This window comes from Sesamum indicum, linkage group LG4 (assembly GCF_026168435.1).
Source record: "Sesamum indicum cultivar Baizhima isolate 11 linkage group LG4, ASM2616843v1, whole genome shotgun sequence".
Classification (NCBI taxonomy): Eukaryota; Viridiplantae; Streptophyta; class Magnoliopsida; order Lamiales; family Pedaliaceae; genus Sesamum; species Sesamum indicum.
The window spans coordinates 1,213,061-1,238,562 of NC_142660.1; the positions used below are offsets into that span (position 1 = coordinate 1,213,061).

Consider the following 25,502-nt stretch of genomic DNA (forward strand, 5'->3'; position numbering starts at 1 on the left):
ACTATTAGTATATTTATTTTAATTTCACTCTTGAAAAATTAGGAGGGTTTTGTGTTCTTGTAATTTCGACACAAATGGATTATTATTTATAATTTTTTTTTGCATGAAATATAGGATAATTTATCAGAATTTTAACCGTATGTATACGTACAACTAATTGAACTGGAGTTTTATAGCGTATGGTATATACATACATACATGTATGTGTATATGTATTTTGTATGTGTGTTTTCTATGTATGTATATGTCTATATACTTGATCAATTAAGTTTTGCATGTGTATCCTTATTTTTTGTGTAATTACAAAAATCACCTCTAATAATAAAAAAATAAAAATAATTTGTATAATCATATGGACATTTTAGAGTTATATATGTAATTTTTTAAAAAATAATAATAATTTGTATAAATAAATTATATGTCAGGAGGGGGTAAGTGCAAATACGAATGAAGCCCAATGTTACCGCCAACTTCACGGGCCTACAGCCTATGGGCCCATCAGAATTATGGGCTGGGCTATCCATGCTTGGTCCACAAATCATTAAGGCCTATAAGGATACTAATGATATGAGTTGATCTTTGAGGGCTATTTCGGATTTATTTAATTATTACTAGTCGTCATCACAAGTGATTCTCGCAAGCATCAATAAAAATTTATATTATGAGATAAAAAAAAATTATAAAAAGAAATAATTATGGTGTGATAAAAATGAGAAAAAAAGAAGTTCGTGATAATAAAGTAGTTGAGTAAGATAAAAAAGAAAAAATGAATTATAGATATATCAAAAGTAAAAATTTGTGAGGAAAAAAAAACAATACGGAGAAATAAAGCGAAAAAAGAGAACGTGAAGTAGTGGGTTGAGAATAAAAAAAAGTTGTAATTGCGACACTATTAAAGAAAATAAAATTACTATAATGATAAAAAAAAATAAAAAAATAAATCAAAGGATAAATGTAAATATTAAAAATTTGGTACCAGAATCATCTTATATTATGGTTTTTGTTAGCCTTAATGCAATTTATCACGATGACATTGTAAACAAGCAAATTACCCCTTTATGATAAAAAAAAATACTAATTCTCTTTTGGGATAATCACACTCTCCTCCTTGAAATTTGGTATAATTATACGTAGACCCCCTATAGTTTAGAAAATTTCATCTACCACCTCTGAGGTTTGCTTCCATCTAACAAACAAGTCCATTCTTTAGTAAAAATTCACTGAATTTTCTAATATATAACAAAAAAAACTGAACGAGAAATGATATTAACCCTCGATTGACTGATTATTGACTTATTACAGGTCAAATAATTTTTTCCAGACTAAATTAACCTTATGATAGTGTAGATATACCTTTTTATATGCATTAACACGTGAAGATATGTGAAGGTAATTTGATCAAAAAAAGATTTATTTGACCTGCAATAAGTCAATAACAAGTCAATCTATGGTTAATATAGATTTTTTCAAATTTTTTTTGTTAATATCAGCAAATTTAATGAATTTTGACTAATAGAGGGACTTATTTGTTACACAAAAATAAACCTCAAGGGTGCTAGATGTAATTTTTCAAACCATAAGGGATCTACGTGTAATTACACTAAACCTTAAGGGAGGAAAGTGCAATAATCCTTTCTTTTCTTTATGGAGGATAATTTGCTCATTTACAATGAGAATGTTTGCGTGAGCTTCTTAAAAGCGCTTTTCAGCTTTTAGGTTTAAAAAAGTACTTTTAAGGTGTTTGGGATGTCAATTTCTAATTTTAAAGCTGCTAAAAAAAGCACTTTAAGTCAAAAGCTAAACTACTTTACCCTCAATATAATAATCTTATTTCGACTTTGCCCTTTTATTTTATTTTTAAAATTGCTAATTTGAAGTTGATGTTAGAATTTTCAAATAATTCGAATAATTTATCACTAACAATATTAATAAATTCACATATTTAATATTTTAAATTTATTTATTTTATTTTTTATATTATTCCTATATCATAGACAAATATAAACTAAAATTGTTATAATTAATTAATAAATATATTTTTCGGCCATCATGCAAGGTTATTTATTGTGCATGAATTACTGAACAACTATACTACATAGTTGAAAATATTATTAAATTAAATATTTGTAATATTAAATACGTGATATACTAATTGCAATAAAATTTATTATTTTTTGTCAAAGAAATTATAACTAGTGCAAATATTAAACAAATACTATCCAATTTGATTTTTATCTATTTTTTATATTTTTTTCAAACACTATCCACTTTTAATTCTGTTATATTTTCGACTTTTCTACTAAAAACACTTCTTTAAAAATAAAAGTTGTCGCAAATACTTTTAATATTACAAAAAAAATTGCTTATATTTTTTTTCTTATATTTATATGATCACAGAGACTGACAACAATTAATTTCAGAGAAATCAAATTCAAGGAAGTATTTGCAAGCTAAATTACTGCTAACCGCCTTCAAGCGGGTAAAGAGACGTGGCGGGCAGGGTTTCTGACCCAGCCCGAATACCCTCTCCGCAATGTATATATACCCATTAGTCCCCCAAGATTCTCCCACTCTTATAAACCCTGACTCTTATTCTGGAGAGAAAAAAAACAAATTCCGAAAAATGTCTGAGGAGAATTACTGTATGGATTGTCGGCGGCCAACTACGGTGGTGTTGGATAGGGCATCCGGCGACGCCGTTTGCTTGGAGTGCGGCCTCGTTCTGGAATCTCGGTTCATCGACGAGACCGCTGAGTGGCGGAACTTCGCCGATGACTCCGGCGGTCACGACCCCAACCGTGTCGGGTCGCCCGTTAATCCTCTCCTCGGCGACACCGTCCTGTCTACGGTGGTGTCCGGTGGTGCGGTTTCTGGGCTGACCCGTGTGTGCCGCCGGCCTGATCCCGACAAAGTTCTGTTTGCCTTTAACATCATTGCGGATATGGCCGATAGGTCCGGGGACTTTTGGTTGAATGATTTCTTGTTATTGCAAATAACAAATTCGCAAAAATTTAAGATTTTGTTTGTGGGGTGCTGAAAATTCTTATCTAAGATCGAAATAAATCAATCATTTGTTTGTGTGTTGCGCACTTTTTCTTAACTATATATAAAAAAATTAGTTCGGGTTTGATTAAGTTCCATTTAGATTAGAATTGTCATAAATTTTGAGGTGACACCATTTGGTCAACCAAAGAGGTTGGCGTCATTTTATGACATCATCTTATTAACACTTAATGATTTATATAAAACATGAAATAGAAACACTGAGTCCATCACATATACATAGATTACTAACAAAAGAGCTTGAAATATCCAATACCAAAGTTGATTAAAATCACGAATCGGGAGAGTAAATTCGTCTAGGATGAGACTCAACATTTGTGTGCATGCATGCAACAATGTTGTTGCTTTATGTTCTTGATGAAGATATTGATTTCTTTGTTAAAGCTGCATGATCCTAAGTATGTGATCATGTCTTGCATTGTGGCTTAAATTTGCAACTCATCTTATGATCGTTTTGTTTGTTCTTGCAGGTTGAGCCTTGTTGCTACAATCAAGGTATGGTTCTTACACCTCCTCTTATGTAAGAATCATACGCCATTTGTTGTAAGAATACAAGAATTCGCATTTTTCGTGTAATCTTGTCCAGTGTCATTGTTTCATGCTCTTTGCCAGGCATTTACACCAGCAGGTTCTTAGTTGATTAGTGAATGTATAAAAGAAATCTATTTTTGAGGTTACCGTCTAGGTTCTTGCACGTTGATTTCATTATTCTAGTCAAAAACATCGATTTGTAATTGATTTTTTATGTCAAGGATCGAGCCTGCGAGATGTACAAAAAGTTGCATGATCAGAAGTCTACAAGAGGGAAAAAACTGGAAATTCTGGCAGCCGCTTGCATTTTCATCGCCTGCAGACAAGAGGGCAAATCACGAACTGTCAAAGGTGCCTATCATAAATGTTTTTACGACGTTGTCTTATAATCTCTGGCTTAAAATATAATCCTCTGTGCCAACTCCCCTAAACTCGTGAACCTGAGCGCGCACCAGAAATCTGCTCCATTGTGAATGGAGGAGAATCCATCAACCGAGCCGGAATGAAAGAATTCAACCGAGCCGTAGAGTTCATCAAGGAAAAACTGAAGGTGGAGATGGGGAAATCATTCATAGAGATGGGAACTGCAAATGCAGGAGATTTTCTGGTCAGCTTGCACTGTCCTGTGTGATCGATTGCAAAACAGATCTTCCTTTACATCTTTACATTATTTTCCTCTTTTGTTCCCAGAAGCGTTTCTGTTCTAAACTTGGCATGAGTCACGAGGACACTAGAACTGTCGGATAAACCATCCACAACTCAGAACAGCTCGACATAAGGTACTTAGGTTCTTGCACGATTCTTGCCACATCGATATCATCAGTTATAACCTGTTGACGTTCTTACAGAAGGAGTCCTATATCCATTGCAGCAGCCGTCATTTTCATGATCAACCAGCTGACGGGCTCAAAGATTTCTCTTACAGGTTGATAGCTATGCAATCTTATCAGATTTTAACTCAAAATTCTTATTCCTTGTCTGACAGAATTGGTGTACATCAATGCAGATATTGCTAGAGTGACGATGGTAGGAGAAGGGACGATCAAGAGCACTTACAGAGATCTCCAGCCGTATGCACATAGGATACTGCCTGAACGCTACATGAAGGGGTGGGATCTCAAGAACCTCGGCCCCGGTAGTGTCTAGAATGCGAAGAATGAAAATAGAGCTGGTGCAGGATCCAGAATACCATAAAGATGTGGATTTAATGTAATTTAACTCCTGTGATATTGTAAATGTGCAAATTACCCCTTATAAAAAAAATTGCGCATCATTAGAGTTGAAATAGTCTTGAAAGGGCACAAAGAATCAGTAGAAAAATCACTTGGAGGAAATCTTTACGTGGCAAGATCTCTCAGAAATATGAGGCTCCCAAACAGAAAAAATGACAAAGATTGATAAATGTTTCGAACGCTTCGTACGAGTAAAGTTAGTAATAGATAAGGTTTTTTACGAGTTCAAGAGATGAGAAATGCAGTAAGTTCCCAAAAAAGATTTTCTTTTGAAAATAAGATACGAGTTTGTGTAAAAGGGTTCTATAAAATTCGGACCTTATTAACATAATTAAGGCAAATAATACAAACCAATCTTTTTACATTAGTTACTTTGAGTTTTATAAAGACCATAATATCGTATAGTACAGATATTAGGTTCAAAACCTAATGCGATCAAATACACGTGGCTTCCTCAATTATATGTTTTTCATAATCTATAGTATTACATTGTAACTTATATGAAAATAATTTTTAATTAATTATAATTTCTTGTAGAACGCTCGGCAATTTAAATTGTAATTGTTTTCACAACTTTTTGATTCATAAAAATTAAAATTTAGGGTTTTCGTCTATAATTATCTGATAAATCAATAATATTAATAATTATTTATACAAGAATTTTAAAAATAAAAGTATCGAACAAGAGAAAATCTAACCCTCAACCAATTTATGTATATAATATTCACATCAGAAACGACAATCATAAAAAAAGAAAGGAAAGTGGAGAGAAGCCACCCAAAATAGCATGTGCCTATTTCAATATCTTGCAATTGCAAAGTGGGTGGGGCCCGACCCGACAAGCCCATTCTTGCCGATCCAAATACATTCCCTTTTCTCTATATATGTATGCCCCCTTTGACCCTTACCTCCATTGGTACTCTGGTTTCTCCAGCTCAGATTGTAGGGGGAGAGGGTGAGCGAGAGCTCCAAGAATTACCCCCAGAGCCCAGATAAATCGGAACCTGAATTAACGGTATTGTGGACCCGATTCGGATAATCTCCGGGTTTTTGATTCGGAGAATCCGGTGAAGTGATGGACTCCTACTGTTCTGACTGCAAGCGGAACACCGAGGTGGTGTTCGATCATGCGGCCGGGGATACCGTGTGCTCGGAGTGTGGGCTTGTGCTGGAAGCCCGCTCCATTGATGAGACCTCTGAGTGGAGAACGTTTGCCGATGATTCGGGCGATCACGACCCGAATCGTGTGGGTGGACCCGTTAACCCACTTCTGGGGGATGCGGCTCTTACTACGGTTATTTCTCGGGGTGCCAATGGCTCGAGTGGGGATCCATCGCTGTCCCGGTTGCAGAACCGGGGCGGGGATCCGGACCGGGCTATTGTCTTGGCTTTTAAGACCATTTCTAACATGGCTGATAGGTCTGTGACTATGTGTTGTTGTTCTTTGATGATTCGTTGTGTTTTTGGAATTTTGAGGTGGTGAAAGTTGGAACCTTTGGAGGGTTTTGGTAGGTTTTTTTGAGTGGTTTTCTTGAATATGATGATAGAATTAAGACCTTAAGCACATGATAGTTGTGGTTTTTTGGGTTTTTTTGAAGTGCTAGGCTTTGATAACGATCTTGACTGGCATTTCTGGAACCTGAACTAGTGTTTGAATGATATAAGCTTCACCAAAACAGAAAAGAAGATGAGAAAAGTAATGGGAGCCAGGAAATTATAGGTTTGTTAATGTGCTGGTTCAAGGATGAAGCACTGAAGATGGCTTTATCTGAGGGGAATTGGTTGTAGTTTATCATCAGAAATTTGGTACTTTTATGCAAAACCAAGTTTTGGGTTGTCTTGAATAGTTCGGTAATGAGCTGACAAAAGGCTGAAATAGAGCAAGACGTGAAAATTAATGTTTACATTCCTTCTCTGGGATGCTTATTACTTTATTGAGTTTTTTCTTGTTTTGGTGTAAAATGCGGATTTTTTTTTTTGGGCTTGATATCTGCTTCCGCTGAACTTTGATATAGCTATATGTTGGTCTAATCCATTTCTGATTGCACCGTAGTGCGATGTTTAAAATATGGTAGAGTTTCTTTTGTTGTTTTAGTTGTTTACGATTTGGTAATTTGTATGTGTATGTGGAATTTGTCTCTAATGAGTTGCTGCTGATAACTGTCGAAGAATGATGATGCTTCATCATTGTGTAGTTATTTATCATGTTGGATGGAAGCAAAGTTAATTGTTATCTACTCAAGTCTCTTGAGATTATGTATGGATAGTGAATAGCCAGATTCTACTAATGATGAAATTGTTGTGTGGTTATCTAGTGTGAGCAAATTTGTTACTAGTGCCAATCCAAGTTTGTGCTTTCCACGATTCTTTACTTTTTACCTTTTTTGGACTATGATCGACAAGTTGTAACAAATATGACTGACATTAATTGTTTCTCCTCGTGTTCCAGGTTGAGCCTTGTAACCACCATTAAGGTATGTGTCAAAGCTTGTGAAATGTGATACAGACTGCAGCGTGAGAATTAGCTCATCCTCCGTTTTCTGATTTTAATCTCTCTTTTATCTTGGAAGACACTCACACACTGCCCTTCTTTTCCTCAATCCTCACTTTTCTTGGCTTACTTCCGCACCTCTTCTTCTTCTTCATCTTTTTTTTTGTTTTTGTACTTTTAATTTCTTTTAGAGAGGGCAGGTTTGGTGGTGGGGTGATGGATGTATTTGGTGCTTACATGCTATATGCCGTGAATGGTTTGGGATGAATGCTTCAATTGATTGTTGTACAATGTTCTTTATCGAGAAAATTTATCCCCAAGATCTCTCAACATACATGAGTTTGACTGTTATGTATCAATAATCTTAATGGCAATCAACATTGGTGAAATTTATCTGCCTCAAAGAAGTTGCCAAGTTAACATTCATGTAATATGACGATACCAAATTGGTATTTCTCAAGTTGTCGTATTTGCATCCTAGTCATGGGCTTTACGGTTCGACTTTGTTTCCTAATACTGCTTTATCCTGAAGGACCGGGCAAGTGAAATATATAAAAGGTTGGAAGATCAGAAGTGTACAAGAGGAAGAAACTTGGAAGCTCTTGTGGCTGCCTGCATTTATATTGCTTGTCGTCAGGAAGGCAAGCCACGCACTGTAAAAGGTGCCACCTTTATTCACTTGCATGTAAATAATTATCATTTACTATTACCCTTTTGAAGTCTTCTGAACCTGTGGGCCTCAACTAGAAATATGCTCTATTGTTGCTGGGGCGACAAAAAAAGAAATTGGCCGGGCGAAAGAATTTATTGTGAAACAGTTAAAGGTTGAGATGGGTGAGTCAATGGAAATGGGTACCATTCATGCAGGGGACTATCTGGTGAGTTTGCCTCTGATAATAGTTAAATCACAGTAAGCATAGATTTTTAGTTGTGGGCTTTCAAGTGTTCCTTAGATATTTCAACAGCAATGACCTTCCTTTATTTTCATTTTGATGGCTATATCATATATTTTTTTTCCTTTTGCAGAGGCGTTTCTGCTCCAATCTTGGTATGAGCAATGAAGAGGTCAAAGCTGTCCAAGAAACTGTCCAGAAGGCAGGGGACTTCGATATTAGGTGCTCTTTGATATTCTTTGATTTTCAATTACTATCTATTTTCTTAATATTTCTCCGTAAACTTTTTGGTGCATTCACGGTTCTGGTAATATATAAGGCAGGATTATTTTGAACTTCCAAAAAGCTATAGTGGTAAGAACCTCCGTCAACCATGGCTGTTGTTAGCTTTAAAACTCAGCTGCATACTCATTGTTTTCGTAGCTAAAATTGGAAATTGAAATTAATTCTGTTCTCAGTCTAGAAATAAATACAAAGGAGGGAAGGGAGTGTGAACCATTTTTCTCTCCAGGATGAAATGTCCAATGTAAATCAGAAAGGTTTGCCTATTTATCAACATGGTCCCCTTCTTTCCATACAGTGTGTAAACCCTTTATCTCTTTCTCAAAGACGAGCCAAACTGCATGAGAAGAAAGGGTGTTGGAAAAGCAGAAAAATGGGGTAAAGGCAATGCTATATCTTCATTTGTATATCTGACTTAAAACATTTTTTAATAATGAATTACACGTAAAACCTCAGCTTTATATGGGACTTGAACCCCAGCAGCATATTTTACAAGTAAACCAGGAGCATGGAAAGCTGTTAAGTCGTTCCGCGTATTGTAACCCAGATTTCTACTCTGAACTTATGGTTACCTCATATTTCCATTGTCCTTTTATTTCAGGAGGAGCCCTATATCTATTGCTGCAGCAATAATTTTTATGATAACTCAGCTCTCAGATTCAAAGAAACCCCTGAGAGGTTCGAGCTTTTACCATCTTATTTATTTTCCCTGGATTCCGTGCACACACAAGTCTCAAGGTTTTGATCCCTACGTTCAGAGGTCTTTACCTTCAGACGCTCCCCATAATGTTGCTAGTCTTCTGCAATTCACGTCGTCCAATTCTTGATTTTAAGTGTCACTCGTTGTTGCTTTATTGAAATTTGTAAATGGTATGGTTGCAGACATTTCAATTGCTACTACAGTTGCAGAAGGGACTATCAAGAATGCCTACAGGGATCTCTACCCCCACGCCGCCAAGATCATACCCGAATGGTATGCTAAGGAAAGGGACCTGAAGAACCTCTGCAGTCCTAAAGCCTAAACCAGAGGTTTCACTATTGCGTGTTTTTAACTCGATACTCGGGCATCGTTGGAATGAAGACACAGAGATATAACACAGTTTTACTATTTACCCCTCCCTTTCTTACAGTCAAGAATTTCTAACTCTGGAATTTGATTGACCTGTCTACAATATTTCACACAAGTTAACTGATTTATTGAATGAACGAGAGCTTCGACCGTCGAGCCCTTCTTTCTTGCAAATTGCTATCTTTGATATCGCGCTTGCTTCTATTTTAAGATATCCTCACACTGGAAATACACTTGTCTTATGTTTGGTTCAAGGAGCGGAGTCTCTCGACTCTGTTACTCGACATCATTGCTTGGTTAACTTGATTGAATCTGGTACTGTAGCCAATGCAGAAAGCTCTTTGATATGGGTGACAGATTTTACACACTTTTTCTTGAAAATAAGAAAAAAGGGTTATCCGCATGGGGTCTTGTTTGTTTATTTCTATTGGTTGTAGGCGAAGAAGGCTCATCTACAACATCTGCTAGTTTGTTTCATCCACAGACAAAGGACTATTTGCTGGATTTTCTATCAAATTTTTAACTTATTTCTTCATTTTTCAAGCACAAGAAAGATAAACACACAGACACACACTCAAACTCACGAAAAAAAGATAAGGAAAAAAATGATTTGGTGAATTAGGAGCAAATTGGAGAATAGTATACAATTTATAACATGAGAAACATTGTTCATTACCTCCAAATTTTCACTTTCTCGCAATTAAATGAAGAAAAAGAGAGCTTATTTTCATAATCTAATTTAACTTATAACTAAAACAATTTCTACCATAAATCCCTTGAGATAATTATATTTATTTCAAGATTTATCGTGTTTTTTTCAATGGTCTAATAATTGAAGGTTAAAAACCATAAATTTTTGTATAAAAATATTAATGGAGGAGAAAAAGGTCTCTTAATTTAAAGAAGAGCAACGTGGCCATGCGTGATGTATTGTACTCATTTTTAAACATTAAAAAAAAATTATTATTTAAGAATTTTTTTTGCGATTTAATAGGGTAATATGCAATTAACTCACTAATTAAATAATGGACATTAATTCACTTGTGTTTCTTTAATTATATAACAGCAGTTATAAATTCCAATTCATAATCAATATGTTTAACCAAATCAAGTTATAAACAGTTTTTAGCGGAAATATATGGTTTCAATTTTTGTATAATTTTTTGGTATGAACATAAGAATATATTTCGATTAGTTAATGAATTGAAAATTATTATTTCAAAAACTGAAAATTAATAATCTCACCCCATGCAGAAAAACAATATCACCAAACACGGCCTTATTAACCATGAACTGCCCTATTCATAATCTCACATCGGCTAATGTCAGAAAAGAAAATAATAAAAAACCTTGGCTGATCCGAAACAACAAAGAACTTTTCCTCCTCCTACGGATAATGTAAATAAATTACAATGAATTTTGAAGCAATCCCACCAATGAGCAATCCATGAATCCCACATGACCTCTCTACCCCTCAAAACCTCTATAAATTCCACTCATTCCCTTCTCATTTCTCGAGCGGAGAACCAACCCAACAAGAATCACATTCATGCACAATTAGCAGTTAATTCAGCAAGAAAATTTGGTGGGCTTGATCGGAGAACAGTGATGGGGGATGTGTACTGCGCCGACTGCAAGCGGATGACGGAGGTGGTTTTCGATCACGCCGCGGGGGACACCGTGTGCTCCGAGTGCGGCCTCGTGCTGGAATCTCACTCCATTGATGAGACCTCCGAGTGGCGGACCTTCGCCAATGAGTCTGGCGACAACGATCCGGTTCGGGTCGGAGGACCGACGAACCCGCTTCTGACTGACGGTGGTCTGTCCACCGTTATCTCCAAGCCAAACGGAACCACCAGCGATTTCCTGACGTCCTCGCTGGGACGTTGGCAGAATCGCGGCTCGAACCCTGATCGATCGCTCATTTTGGCTTTCAAGAGTATTGCTACAATGTCGGATAGGTGAAAGACAAATTTTCTTTTGTTATATCTGACACTTGTTGCTGGTTTGATATTTAAGGGCTGGTTGGTGTGAATTTGTTCTCTACTGGTGTATTTTAACTGATTGATTAATCATTGATTATTACGGGATCAATTTAATAATGTTCCCTCGTTTTGGTTTGATGTTAGTTAGGTAAAAAATTTGTTCTTGTTTCCTTTACATTTTCCTGTTTGGGCTGGTTTGATGATAAAGCATTAGCTTTTTGGTTGGTGGGGCTTGTTTAGTGTTATGTTTATTTTTTCCTTAATTGTGGTTGAACATAGTCAATCACAAAATTGTTTCTTGAAGCATTAGGCTTTGGGGCTCGTGTGTTTTTATATGGTTTTGCAGAAGTTCCTTTCTTCCATAGTGACTATTCCAGAGAGAATAAGAACATGTTTTGTGCAGGTTCTCTGTATTGGGATAAGTATTGCAAATTCCGGGCCTCTATTCGTTTCTTCTTCTCAGTCTTTAGGATTTCGATTGAATGCCCAATAGTTTGGTCAATTGGGATGTCTATATCAATGTTTTCTTTGAAATTTGAAGCTCAGTAGACATACTGTCTTTGTGAATGATCTTGGCGATCTCTCTCTAAATGTTGTTTGAGCGCTCGGTTGTTCGATTTGGAACATTGTTCTGATCATTGACATAGTGGTAATGTATCTGATGTCGCTACTTTTCTTTCAGGTTGGGCCTTGTTGCAACTATAAAGGTACCTTTTATGCTTGCTATCCACATGCTTACGGCACCATTGAGCCATGCAAATATTTTAGTAAATTAAAGTCAATAACATGTGCATTTCTGAGTGCCAGGGTCAGGTGTGCATTTTACTTGATTATAATATGAGGATCTTGCTACATTTTCGTACCATGATATTCTGCTTTTAGATTCATTTCCAGTTATCTGTTCGAAGGTATTCGTTCACCATTCTCTACTGCTTGCTCACTTGAACACGTGTTGCTGCAATCTTTATGTTTCGTTATTGTTTCTCTATCTTGAATCCTCTTCTTGTTTACTCTGTATCTCCTTGATGGTGTTATAATTTCAGGATCGGGCTAATGAGATTTACAAGAAGGTAGAAGATCAGAAATCGAGTAGAGGAAGAAATCAGGACGCCATATTGGCTGCTTGCTTGTACATAGCTTGCCGGCAAGAAGACAAGCCCCGCACCGTAAAGGGTATGTAGCTAGTTTCGGAAATTTGATTATGCAGATGCTCTGTCACTTATCTGTGATAAATGACCTTTCTTGAACATGTGGACTTTAACTAGAAATATGCTCTGTTGCCAATGGGGCAACAAAGAAGGAAATTGGACGAGCAAAAGAATACATCATGAAACAACTAGAGCTTGAGAATGGTCAGTCGGTGGAGATAGGGACTATACATGCTGGGGATTTCATGGTGAGGTTTTCATGAAGCAAAGACCTCCTAAACCTGTAACTCATTCCAAAAAAAGGGAAAAGGGGAAGGGATTATTGCAGTAGTTGGATAATCTCAATGATTATAGCGATCTTGCTCTTTATACCCTACCTACTAACAACTTTATTCTTTCAGAGACGCTTTTGTTCTAATCTTGGAATGGGAAATCAAACTGTTAAAGCTGCCCAAGAAGCTGTCCGGAAGGCAGAAGAATTTGACATTAGGCATATTTTTCTTTGCCCTTCCCTTGCTTTAGTACATCAGTAAATATTGCTGCATAATAGTTGATTTGAGTCTAAAATTTGAAGTTTTTCTCTTGCTGCATGGTTTAATTTTTCATTTATCTTGTTCCTATTCCTTCAAACAAACTGAACGTGTGGCAGTTATATGCCTTGGACATGCTTCTTGGGCATAATTGCCCGAAATTAATACTAATTTCCTTTCTGCTAATACCTTGTCATATTATTGTTCGTTTCAGGAGGAGCCCCATTTCCATTGCGGCTGCAGTTATATACATAGTCACTCAGCTTTCAGACGACAAAAAGCCCCTCAAAGGTGACTTTCGTCATCGATCATTACCTAGATGAGTCATGATGCTTTTTGCCTCTTTCATTACAAGGTTGTCCATGTTTATCTGACTCCTATCTAAATGTACTGCCCCGACAGATGTATCGCTTGCAACTGGAGTTGCAGAGGGGACAATAAGAAATTCATACAAGGATCTGTATCCCCACCTTTCAAAGATCATACCAAACTGGTACGCGCAGGAGGATGACCTCAAGAATCTTTGCAGCCCTTGATATATTTTCAGCAACGTATGCTCGAAAAAGGCATTTATGCTATATACATGATACTAATATCTTTTTCTAATGAACGACGGGTACGACGAAGATTTACTTAAGTTAATTCTTTTTATCCCGATATAGTTACATACATCTATATATATACAAAGGTTCATGTAATTTTCTCATATGCTGAAAGCAATAATTTATGACAAAGGTAAAACATTTCCTCCATATGGATAAATCAACATATATGGATGCATTTTCGCTATTCTTCAGCTGTTCTCGTCTGTATGACTGAACTCTACTAGAAAGCTACTCAAACAAACTGGAAATCATTACTACGGAGGAGGAAGAGCCGGACGCAAAACACCAGAGCAATTAGAAAGAAAATACTTGCTAAAATCTCTCTCAATCTTGAAGAAGTCTTACTTCCGCCTATAGATTTCTTCGCCATATCATCAGCTTTAATCTCTTCTACTTTATTCAGGTTTTTATTTGTCTTGTGCTTTTGAATCCTTCGACTTTTGGTTGTTGCATTGTTATGTTCCAAGGGTCGATGCAGCGGTGGTTTCTTAGCCTTGGAGCTCAGCCGCTCCTCCACTGCTGGTGACGGCAGCTTCTTGGAGGCCGGTGGTGGGTGGTGCTCACCCTCCAAGTCGGATAACAAAGCAAAAGAGTTATCCAACTTCATTGCCATTGCTCCTCCTCTTGCATAGAATCTCAAGAATCTCGACTGATGTGTGTCTGTGTATGTATGTATATTGAGCAAACTGTGCTGAAAAAAACATTCATTTCCACTGATACTTGGACTTTATTTTTTTCTGATGGATGAGGAGCACGAGGAAGATTTATTTAAAATTTATTTTGTTTTTTCCGATGTGGTTGGTCATAAGCCACTAGCTTGGTAACCTTCGAATTTTGATGCCTTGCCTTATATTTTATAGGCGAAATTGCACTTCTATTCTCCTGATATAAGGGGTTCAATATTTTTAATTTTTTATTTTATGAAATTTTTTAAATTAAAAAAAAATCGATACATCTAATTATATAATTTACAAAAATTTTAAAATGGTTCCAAAATTGAGAAATTTCGATTTTCATAAAGTCTAGGTCCAAATATGTTGAGTTTTCTTAATTTTGAAATCATTTTAAAAATTTTGTAAAATAGAGGCTCAAAATATGGAGTTTTTCTAATTTTAAAATTATTTTAAAAATTTCATAAAAAAGATTTAATATTGATCTAAGGGTGTTTAGTTCAGTCAACTGAAATTGAACTTTTGGTATGCCGAAATGGAAACCTAACTTTTGGTACGTCGAAATGGTGTACTGAATAATGAACTGAAATGTTCGACTTGATTTGGTATTAACCAAATTTATTTCGATTCTGTTCGGTCTTTTATTGAATTAATAAAAAATTATAAAAAAATACAATGTTAATTTATTTGTTATAAATGATTAATAATTATATATGTATCAATTATAAAATTATTATTTTTAATTATTATAAGCACATATATTAAGATATTTAAAATATATATATATATATATATATATAAATTCATAATATAATATATTTATATATACATATATATTTTAAAATTCGATAATCGGTTCAATTCGATTAATCGGTATAAAAAATCAAAATCGAACCGAATAATCGAAATATAAAAAAAAAATTAAAAACTGAACAGAATTTTTGGTTCGGTATTCAGTACAAATAGAATTTCCATTCGGATCAATTTTCTTCGATCGTTTAATCGAAAATTGCACACTCTTTGTTGGATTCCCTATATTGTGAGATTATAAATGTAAGTTTACCTATTTTATATTGTAGATGCAATAAAAAAAGTGCAAATGTGATTCATATAATTATATATTAGAAAAATATTTTGGTGGATATTAATTATGCAGTTGCACCTCAGAGTTGAAGAAATCTACCTATTCTACTTGGCTGCATCCAAATTTTTTCAAAAGAAGAATCAGAAATGGCTGAGAAATCAAAATATATTCCCTCAATTTCCAGTCAATGACTTGAATTTGATTCATATTTATAGCTTTTACACAATCACAAAATGTTTGTGATGGAGAAATTTCATCTACTAATATGGGCAATAAAATCATCCATCTCCATGTTTGTAATCCCTCCTTTCATCACACACTTCCTAACAGCATCCCCTAATTCTTCTGCTCTTCTCCTAATCTCATCTCCCTCTCCTGATGCCATCAATCTCCTCACACTCTTCTCTACTGTAGTTGACGATACTACTTCATCTCGTCGAGACCAATCCTTAATTTCCACGCCAATTCTGAGCACCTTTGTTATTAGGACAGCGTTCCTGGGCTGGTCTGAATGCATCGGCCAAGCTGCTATAGGCACGCCCATGCTGATGCTCTCTATGCAAGAATTCCACCCGCAGTGACTGATGAAGCCACCCGTAGACGGGTGGCCTAGAATCTCCAGCTGCGGTGCCCAGTCCCTCACTATCACCCCTCTTCCTTCTACTCTTTCTTCGTATTTTTCGGGCAGTGGAGCTCTTCTAACTTCCCCTTGGAAAACATCTCCTTTATCTGCATCCCTCAGCACCCATATGAACTTCTGCTCGCTTCTTTCCAGGCCGAGAGCTAGCTCAGAAATTTGCTCATTGGATAAAGAAGATGTGGTTCCAAAAGAGACGAATATCACAGAATTCAGCTCCTGTTTGTCAAGCCATTCCATGCATGCGCCACGGTTATCCGTTTCCTTTCTCTGAGGTTTTGAAACTGGATTGAATGGTCCCAAAGCCCAGTTTCTCTCAGTTCCAGTAGTCTTTTCTTTCGCCATCAAGTCGACGTACAAGCCTTCGATTACACGAGATGTGTTGTAAAGGTCTCCGGAGTTGAATTTTCGAGCGTTTAGTTGCAATTTTGATATCTCTGCAAACTCAGGTGGAAAGCAGCCTTCCATGGATGGAACTTCTTCGACGAGCTTGGCTTCAGTTGGTAGAACTGGTTTTCCAGTGGCTTCCCAGTAGAATGAGTACAAAGAAAATGCTGATATGCTTTGGAAACAATAGGATTCAGCGTTTGGAATGGAGCAAATATCTTGCACAACATAAGGCATCATAGAATCATAAACCACGACTACTCTTCCAACCGTGGCAGAAATTCTTTGCACTAGATCATAAACAGGCTGACGGAGGAGTGTCGAGGCGCGCAGCAATGGGAGGATCTGTGTGGGAAATTTGATGGCCGCGTTGGGGTCTGGAAGGGGGTTGCTGAAATGAGGTGTTGGGAAGTCATGGAAATAGATGTTTGTGATGGCTGATGGGTCCCAGCCGTGGATCCGAAGCTTGGCCTGGCGGTTGTGCGTGGTGGTGCCGACGAAATGGACCGGTATGTTGTAGGCGGAGATGAGGCGGGAGAGGTGGAGGAGCTGGTTGAGATGGCCTTGTGCTGGAAGCGGCACCATGACCACGGCCACCGAGACCTTTTCGACGCTATTTTGATGGTTGTTTTGGCTAAGGTTTTCCATAGCAAGATGATTTGCCATTCGAACACAGACGGCTTTTTGGCTCTTCCAATAATGCTGTCTCCGGACCTTTATATAAGACATGAACATCATCATGGATCCTTCCAAGAAGATGCAATAATTTCTACCAAGAGTCGGCCAAAGAATCAAATGTCAATCAATGTTAACGAGCATTGTTCTATCACTGCTTTTCTATCTATTAATACTACTATAACAATATGAATTTCTGGCCAATTACCTTCCAAGCCGGCTACAGTGATGATAATTACAAGAAAAACGAGTTCAAATTAATTGCATTTACTACCCTTTATATAAGAAAGTTAGCGAAATAAGGACACTAATTTTGCGGTAGCAAAATTGACCTATAATTGGATAATTTTTTGTAATTTCAGGACTTTGATCATCGAATTCTTAAAACTTGCTGGAATTTGATGACATGAACTAGATTAGGGGTTATAAAATTGGGATTTTTACTGATTTTTTTTTTTAAATGACAATGCCACATAAAAAAGGAAGAAATACTTTTTTATTTGAAGGTTTCATACTGACTGGATATGTATATATATATATATATATATATATTTTATTATCTCTTATCACCCACATAAGTACTTACATGAAAAACCTCAAATTGTATAATTTTTTTTTTGAATTTATATTTTATACTAGTTTTCATAATACGGCGTGTATGTGTGGATATAATAAATGATCTTATACGTTTTACAATATATTATAAATTAGAATAAAATATATAACTCAATATATTAACTTCAGAAAAAAAAAATTAATTTAAATATATTTTCGACACAATAGAAAAATATAGATATATAAAATTATTATTTTATAGAAATTATAGATTTTAAAGAATAAACTTACTATTTTATATAATTTAAATTTAAATAAAAAGATAACCCTCAATCCCCGTCCCCAAAAAAGGGGTGACTGTGCGTCGAGCACCACTAGACGGCATTGCTGTTCCCCAACGCACAACTGGGCAATGGCGGTTGCATAGATGTCGTGGCCCAGTGGTGCTGGGGGCGACGGTGTGTAGCTTCGCTATGTAGGAAGGTTTGCTGTCGCCCCTTTCTTAGGGGGTCGACAGTGAGGTGGCGGGGATTGGGGGAGGAGTAGGGGATTATTACTTTTTTTTTTAAACTTTATATTATATAAAAATTAATTTTTTTGTCAAGTCATTGCTTAGGTGGTATCATTTATTTAAAAAAAATAACAGTCAGCAAAAACCCCAATTTTACAAGTTTTAATTTAGTTCATGTCATCAAATTCAGACTAAAGTCCTAAAATTACAGAAAATTATTTATTTATAGGTCGATTTTACTACCACTTATATACAAGCCAGTCAATGGAATTATGTCAGTTTAGATATATAGATGATATGTTTACTGTATTAATAAATGGAAAGATAATTTTAAAAATAAAATTATTATGTTAAGAGATAAAATTCTCATAAAAACTAGATCTTTAGTTTTGGAAGGGTAAATTGTATTTTTGGTCTCTATATTAGGGATAAAATTGATTTTGGTCCCTAAATATATATTTTGAGGCACGATTGTGGTCTCTAATTTTTTTCAAAATGTTATAATTTTGATCCAACTGTTAAAATTGGTGGAAAAGCTAACAAAACTTGGAGAACACGGTCGTGTTGGAGAACATGGATTGATCGTGTTCTTCACTCAATGTGACGATCGACTTTCTCCCTCCTCCAAATCTGTCGTTGTCCAACCATATCACGTTGAGCCATGCATCGAGCAAGGGAATATTTACCTCAACTTTACGTAAAGTTTCAAGGATCTTCTTCTCCTCTTCCTCCTTTTTGGATTTGACAAATCTTTCTGGGATGGGAGGTTTGGTATAAACACCTTATGATGCTCTTTTTTTGTTAGGTCAAGCTTTTCGACTTGTTTTGGAGGAATTCTGAGTTCCTCCTTTGTTTTGCCCTGCTGTGTGTGCCCATACCTAGTGCTATTTTTGGGTTGTAACTCCTTTTACTACACAAGACAATAGCACTAACGTTTTGCTTAGGATTAATGATAGTTTGGAAGGACAACTTACCTTGAGATTCCAAGCGACTGATGGATGATACCAATTGACTCATTTGAGCCTCCAAATTTTGGATGATTGCATGAGTTTCTTGTTGGAATTTGTGAGTCTGTTGGAATTATTGAGTACTCATGACGAGTGCTTTCACGATATCCTCTAGGGGCATACCTGAGTTGGAGTTAGTTTGAAGGGGTGGTGGTAATTGTTGGTATGGAGGTCTTTGAAAATTTGAGATTGATTGTCATATCCCAAATTCGGGTGGTCTATCCATCAATGGTTATATGTACTGGAAAAGGGATCTTATCCCCTTTGTGATGGTCAAGAAAATCCTCCTATGATATTGGCATGTATGGTGGGTTCTTCTTGGAGTGTAGGACAAGTATCGGTAAAGTGACCCGAAGATGTACATATGCCACAAGGTTTGACTTGTTGATTGCTTCCCATTATAAATTTTTCCACAAGAGAGGTAAATTTATCTAAACGTTCATCGATGGAAGTACTTACCTCATTTACTTGTTGTGGTGGGTTGTCATTTCTACTGCCAAATTATTGAATGTTAGATGCCATGATTGTGATTAGCTTGCTTGTTGAGTTTCGTTATACAAAACACCTCCACTAGCTGCATCTACCAAGCTTCTATTCATCTCAAACAATCCTTCATAGAAATGTTGAATCAGAAGTGGTGCAAAATTTGGTGATGAGGACAACTCTTTGCTAACTGCTTGAATCTTCCCCAATACTCACGGAAATTTTCTCCTAAAAGTTGACGTATTCCACTTATTTCTTTCTAGATAGTTATAGTTTGTGAGGTGGGGAAGTAGTTTTCAAAAAATTACTTTTTGAGCTCATTTCGACTAATGATGGATCCCGAAAGTAGAGAATAGAGCCAATCCTCTGCTCTATCCCCCAAAGAGAATGGAAAAGCTCGCAGTTTGACTTGCTCTTCGGTGACACATTGAGATCTCATGTCGGAATATACCACATAAAATTTCTTGAGATGTTTGTGTGGGTCTTCACCTGCATGGCCACGAAAAGTAGGAAACAAGTGAATAAGGCTAGATTTAAATTCAAAATTAATATCTAAAGTTGGATATTCAATGCAAAGAGGTTGTTGACTTAAGTCAAGAGAAGTCTTCTCATTAGTCGTCCCTTCCGAATTTTGAGCCATGACTTCTTCTTTAGAGTTGCTAGAGGTGGGCACGTCTAGCTCGAAATCTGCTTCTGTTTCAGAGTAGGTAGAGACCTCTCCTTTGTGTTGCTCAGTGTCTTTTTGGAGTCTACATGCGGTCTTTTCGATCTCTGAATCAAGTTCAAGTTCACCTATAAGAGAAGATTGTGGTATTAAAAAACTAAGTAATAAGAACAAGTAACAAAAAGAAATTAATTTAAAGACACCAATCCTCGAGAACAACACAAAAATATGATGAGTGTCGATCCACCACAAATATTATCCTATTAAAACTTATAAAAATAGTGAGTATGGTTGAATCCACGGAGATTGATTTTAAATTAATTACTTTTAAGAATATAAGTGAAAGTTAAAGGGGGGAGGGGGATTTTGATTAAAATCTAAATATAAAATTAACTAGAATAAAAGAGTATTTTAAAAAAGGAGTAAATATAAGAGGAACATTCCAGTTTAAAACAGAATCATGCTCAATTTCACGGTTAATCATAGATGCAAAGATGACAATCATTCATAAAAAATAAATTAGTTATGATCATTGGTACGACCTAACAACCTCACATTTCTTACCTTGTCGATAGTCAAAGAACGCCCGTTGACTAAATCACTAATCAGTAAACCACCTTGGGAATATTGTCAAGATTTAATTTACCAACAACATTAAGAACTAAAAGGCCCAATTATAACCAATAAGTTCCTACGAGGATTCATTTAAGTTTGTGCATTCTCCACAACATAATAAAAAACTACGACATAATCAATTATGTTACATTACTACTAGTTGTTGAACTAAACAAATAATTATAGATTTGCATGTTCATTATTGGCTAGACAAATATTCTTAACAATGAATAACGGTACCTATCATTCTTAAATCAAATTATTTGTAATGAAAGCACAGAGAATAACATAAATACCAATATAAATGAAAGTAGAAAGTATAAAATAGATCTCACAACGCATTGGAATTAACCATTTACCGAGTCTATAATCGAAATTAAAAGAACTAGCTTAGAATGTTAAAGAGAAAATTTCATAAAAATTACAGAGAATAAAAAATCCAAAGTTGTCCATATGGTGAATTACATCAAATATATACTACTAGTTACATAATTCTATTAGAACTATGAAAAGTAGATTTCTAATAAAACTAAAGGTCCTAAGGAAATAAAATTATTGTCTTAAAAGGATTCTTCTAGCAAAGATAGTTTCCATTCAACCAAAGGTCTCCCAATCAATTTCAAAATCTTCTAAAATTCGCCTGTTGAACTTTCTTTTTTCAGCCATTCCCGCAGGTTTAGACGTGGGCACGCCTAACTCATCCTTCTAATCTGTCCAAATATTGGTCTGGCTTCTTTCTCTCTTTTTCACTTCCTCAATCCATTATAAGTTAATGTTGGAATATGACATTTGATTGGGAGTATTTTAGTCGCAAAAGATAGCAAAATACCACTTGAAATTATAATAAATGTAGTCCTATCACTAACATATATACTTATTTATTAAACGAAAATAAATTTTATGGGTATTAGATGTAATTTTTCAAATTATAAAAAAAAAATCATATATAATCACATCAAATTTCATAAATGAGAAAGTATAATTATCCGTAAATATTATAAATGTAACAGACATTTCCAAGATTCCCTTTATTACAATGGAAATTTGTTTTGCATGTGTATGTCATAATCATCACTTACGTTTGAACTTTAAAAATATGTATAGAAATCGTAATTGGAATCTCCCACTATGTTATTAGGGGCCCCGGGGCCTAATTTTTTGCTAGTATTTAAGTCCGACTGCCTTAATTATCGAGGCAAGTTACGTCATCCAAACAGACACCTCGAAATCCGGTTGCTTTCATGATCTTCATGTGTAGATCGATACAGGCATACAGCTAGCATCTTGAAAGTGCTTGCACTATAGACAAATACTTGTTACATGAGATTATACATCTATGGAGATAGATACTTTAATCTAATATGATAATCAACGTTGTCAGAGGATTGCTGAATCGGTGCAAGAAGTACATTTCCTGCTTACAATTGCCTTCTTGGGACCAGATGATTCTTGGAAAAGGATATGTATACATAAACAATCATATTTTGGATAGAAAGAAATCTTAATTTGAACTATGCTGCAGTAATCTCAAAAACTATGATAATGTTGTGATTGATGTGAAATATTGTTATAAGTATTATCGTGAATGCCTCGACTTCAACTGGAATTATGTTTATGCAGTAATATGATCAATGAAGGAATCGATCTCCTTGCGGATGACTCCTCCCTCCACCGATTTCTTTACAGCATCCCCTAATTCTGCAGCCCTTTTCCTTACCCAATCTCCCTCCTCCGACATCATCAATTTCCTTACAGCCGTTTCGACTGTTAACGACGAGACCAATTCATCCTGACGGCTCCAACACTTGACCTGCACACCAATCTTCAAAACCTGTGTCATTAAGACAGCATTGCCCGGCTGGTCCGAATGCAGGGGCCAGGTTGCCATCGGCACTCCCATGCTGATACTTTCTAAGCACGAATTCCACCCACAATGGCTCATAAAACCACCTGTCGACGGGTGGCAAAGAATCTCCAACTGGGGTGCCCAATCCCTCACCACAACCCCTCTTTCTTTAACTCTCTTTTCAAACCCGTCAGGCAGTTCAGATTCCCTCACTTCTCCTGCGAAAATGTCTCCTTTATCCGCGTCCCTGAGCACCCATATGAACTTCTGCCCACTTCTTTCCAACCCAAACGCGATTTCTTTGATCTGTTCATCCGACAATGAAGATGTCGTGCCGAAAGAAACAAAGATCACGGAATTTAGTCCCTGTCTGTCGAGCCACTGTAAGGATTTGTGACGATTTCTGAAGTCCCTTTCTTCAGGTACAGATACAAGATTGAATGGGCCTATAGCCCATAGCTTTTCTGCTCCATTCCTCTTCCTTTTCTCGAGCAAATCCAGGTATAAACCCTCTATTTCTCTACACGAGTTGTAAATCTCCCCGGAGAAAATCTTCCTACTCCCGCTCTGCAAATTCAAGAACTCCGCAAATTCCGGCGGGTAATAGCCATCGAGGGATGGAATGTCTTTCAGAATCTCTGCTTCAATTGGTAAATCATCAGGCGAATCCAGGGCTTCCCACGAGGACACAGCGAAAGCCGATATACTCCGGAAACTGTAACAAACAGCATTTTGGAGAGAATCAATGTCCTGGACAACATAAGACATTAAAGAATCGTAAATCACAACTGCCCTTCTGAATGCCCTGGAAATCCCCTCTACGAATCGGTAGACAGGCCCCCGGAGAAGCATGGAAGCCATGAGTGAAGGAAGAATCTGTCCAGGGAATTTCGTTGGTGCATTAGGATCAGGAAGAGGGTTTTCGAAAGGAGTTTGTGGGAATTCGTGGAACTGTATGTTGGAAACGCCTGACGGGTTCCAGCCCTGGACTCTAAGTCGGGCCTGGCGGATGTGGGTGGCGGCGCCGATGTAATAAACGGGAATGTTGCGGGCGGAGACCATGCGGGAGAGGTGGAGGAGCTGGTTGAGATGGCCCTGGGCCGGCAGCGGCACCATCACCACCGCCACATCGGAAGATTGTGTTCTCTTGTAACCATTTTGCTGGGCAGCATGATTGTTGGCCATATTGATTGGACAAGTTTGTTTAGTTAAGAATGGCTGGAGAGGGTTTATGGTACCTTTCCGAACAGTGCCTGAATTTGTAAACCCAATGAAGAAATTGTCACTGCTTTCTGTCGTCTTTTCTGTCACATGCATTACCTGCATTTAAATGAAGAGGATCATAGTCAAGATAAGATTTTCTTTTCCGTTTCGGGACAACAGAAAGCAGTCCAATTTCTTCATATATCATAATTTAAGTGAAATTACATTTAATCCCATGAGATAAGGGTCAATCGATGATATATGGATAAGAACACGGTAACACGATACAAAAATTGAAAAAAAAAACACAACTATATATAATAATATTTTTTATTATATATATTTCTATAAAAGTCCTTCTGCCGCCCATCTTTAATGTAATAATATTTATGTGTGATTCAAATTTTACAATGGGCTGGATTGATTTAGGATCGGCACAGACCAGTTTGAAAAAGCTCGATTTCGGATCATGATCGGCCTATTGAGTTGATTTTTAAATTCAGGCTCGGCTCATGGACTAACCTGATTAGACATGTTTTATTATTATTTTTTTTTGGAAATTGATTTTTTTTAAATAATTACTTAAGTTTATGCTTATTTTAGAAAATAAATAAATAATAAATTAAATTAAATAAAATTTATAACTAAAAAAAAGAGTAGTTAAAACTACATAACTTAAATAATTATTTAATTAACAAGCTTATAATAATAAACAAGCCGAAAGAAAAACTTAAAAATAAACTTTGAAAAAACTAAATAAAGAGTATATGAATTAATGTAATAAAAATTTAATAGTAAAACAATAAAGATAAAAGTTTTAGATTTTAAAATTTTAAAAAACATAGTAAGTAGTATAGTCAATTTAAAATAAAATAAAATAAAATAAAATAAAAAGTTACATGTGATGCATTATTTAAAAAAATTAGTTCAATTGGGCCAGGCCACTAGCCCGGACCAAGCTGTTTCGGACCACTAGGCTGGACTGGACCAAGACATTTTTTTATTGGGTCAATCCGATCCAGAGTTAGATTAACATAATTCGGCCTACTGTGCACCTTATCGTGTGATTATTGTCATACACCTTTATTTAAAATTAGAATATATAGTTTAAAATAAGATATATCATATACGTGTTAGCATGAAACTATTGTGTAAAATCAAAAAATTATTTTCCATATCCTTTAATTTTATTTGTATATATATTTTTTTGAAAAAAATTATTTCCTAAATTTCTACAGAACCAAACCTCAGTTTAAAATTAAATGTGTTTTCTAAGTATTAGTGTATATATGAAATTGTGAGAGGAATGTGGTCCTGTCCAAGAGTAGTCAAATA

General features: G+C 36.0%; 5 protein-coding genes across 5 annotated transcripts; 3 read left to right on the forward strand and 2 right to left on the reverse strand.

The window, feature by feature from the left end:
* Positions 1-2,594: 2,594 nt before the first annotated feature.
* LOC105160043 (transcription initiation factor IIB) lies at positions 2,595-4,752 on the forward strand. Its single transcript, XM_020693313.2, is given in 7 exon segments — positions 2,595-2,952; positions 3,534-3,558; positions 3,816-3,945; positions 4,050-4,201; positions 4,285-4,373; positions 4,443-4,519; positions 4,601-4,752. Coding segments are annotated over 7 exon segments (942 nt in total). The 5' UTR covers positions 2,595-2,623; the 3' UTR covers positions 4,741-4,752.
* Positions 4,753-5,718: 966 nt separating this feature from the next.
* Positions 5,719-9,735, forward strand: LOC105159836 (transcription initiation factor IIB-2). The gene is made up of 7 exons (XM_011077039.3): positions 5,719-6,245; positions 7,276-7,300; positions 7,850-7,979; positions 8,065-8,195; positions 8,344-8,432; positions 9,094-9,170; positions 9,375-9,735. Exons 1-7 carry the CDS (start codon positions 5,902-5,904, stop codon positions 9,512-9,514), a joined length of 936 nt encoding a protein of 311 aa, XP_011075341.1. The 5' UTR covers positions 5,719-5,901; the 3' UTR covers positions 9,515-9,735.
* A 1,139-nt stretch (positions 9,736-10,874) lies between these two features.
* On the forward strand, positions 10,875-14,603 carry LOC105159837 (transcription initiation factor IIB-2). The gene is made up of 7 exons (XM_011077040.3): positions 10,875-11,522; positions 12,229-12,253; positions 12,590-12,719; positions 12,812-12,942; positions 13,096-13,184; positions 13,439-13,515; positions 13,627-14,603. The coding sequence occupies exons 1-7, from the start codon at positions 11,020-11,022 to the stop codon at positions 13,758-13,760; spliced, it is 1,089 nt and encodes a 362-aa protein (XP_011075342.1). The 5' UTR covers positions 10,875-11,019; the 3' UTR covers positions 13,761-14,603.
* Positions 14,604-15,750: 1,147 nt separating this feature from the next.
* On the reverse strand, positions 15,751-17,446 carry LOC105159838 (zeatin O-glucosyltransferase). The gene has a single exon (XM_011077041.3). It carries the CDS (start codon positions 17,347-17,349, stop codon positions 15,838-15,840), a length of 1,512 nt encoding a protein of 503 aa, XP_011075343.2. The 5' UTR covers positions 17,350-17,446; the 3' UTR covers positions 15,751-15,837.
* Positions 17,447-22,400: 4,954 nt separating this feature from the next.
* On the reverse strand, positions 22,401-24,352 carry LOC105159840 (zeatin O-glucosyltransferase). The gene has a single exon (XM_011077042.3). The coding sequence runs from the start codon at positions 24,288-24,290 to the stop codon at positions 22,731-22,733; it is 1,560 nt and encodes a 519-aa protein (XP_011075344.1). The 5' UTR covers positions 24,291-24,352; the 3' UTR covers positions 22,401-22,730.
* Between the last annotated feature and the right edge of the window lie 1,150 nt (positions 24,353-25,502).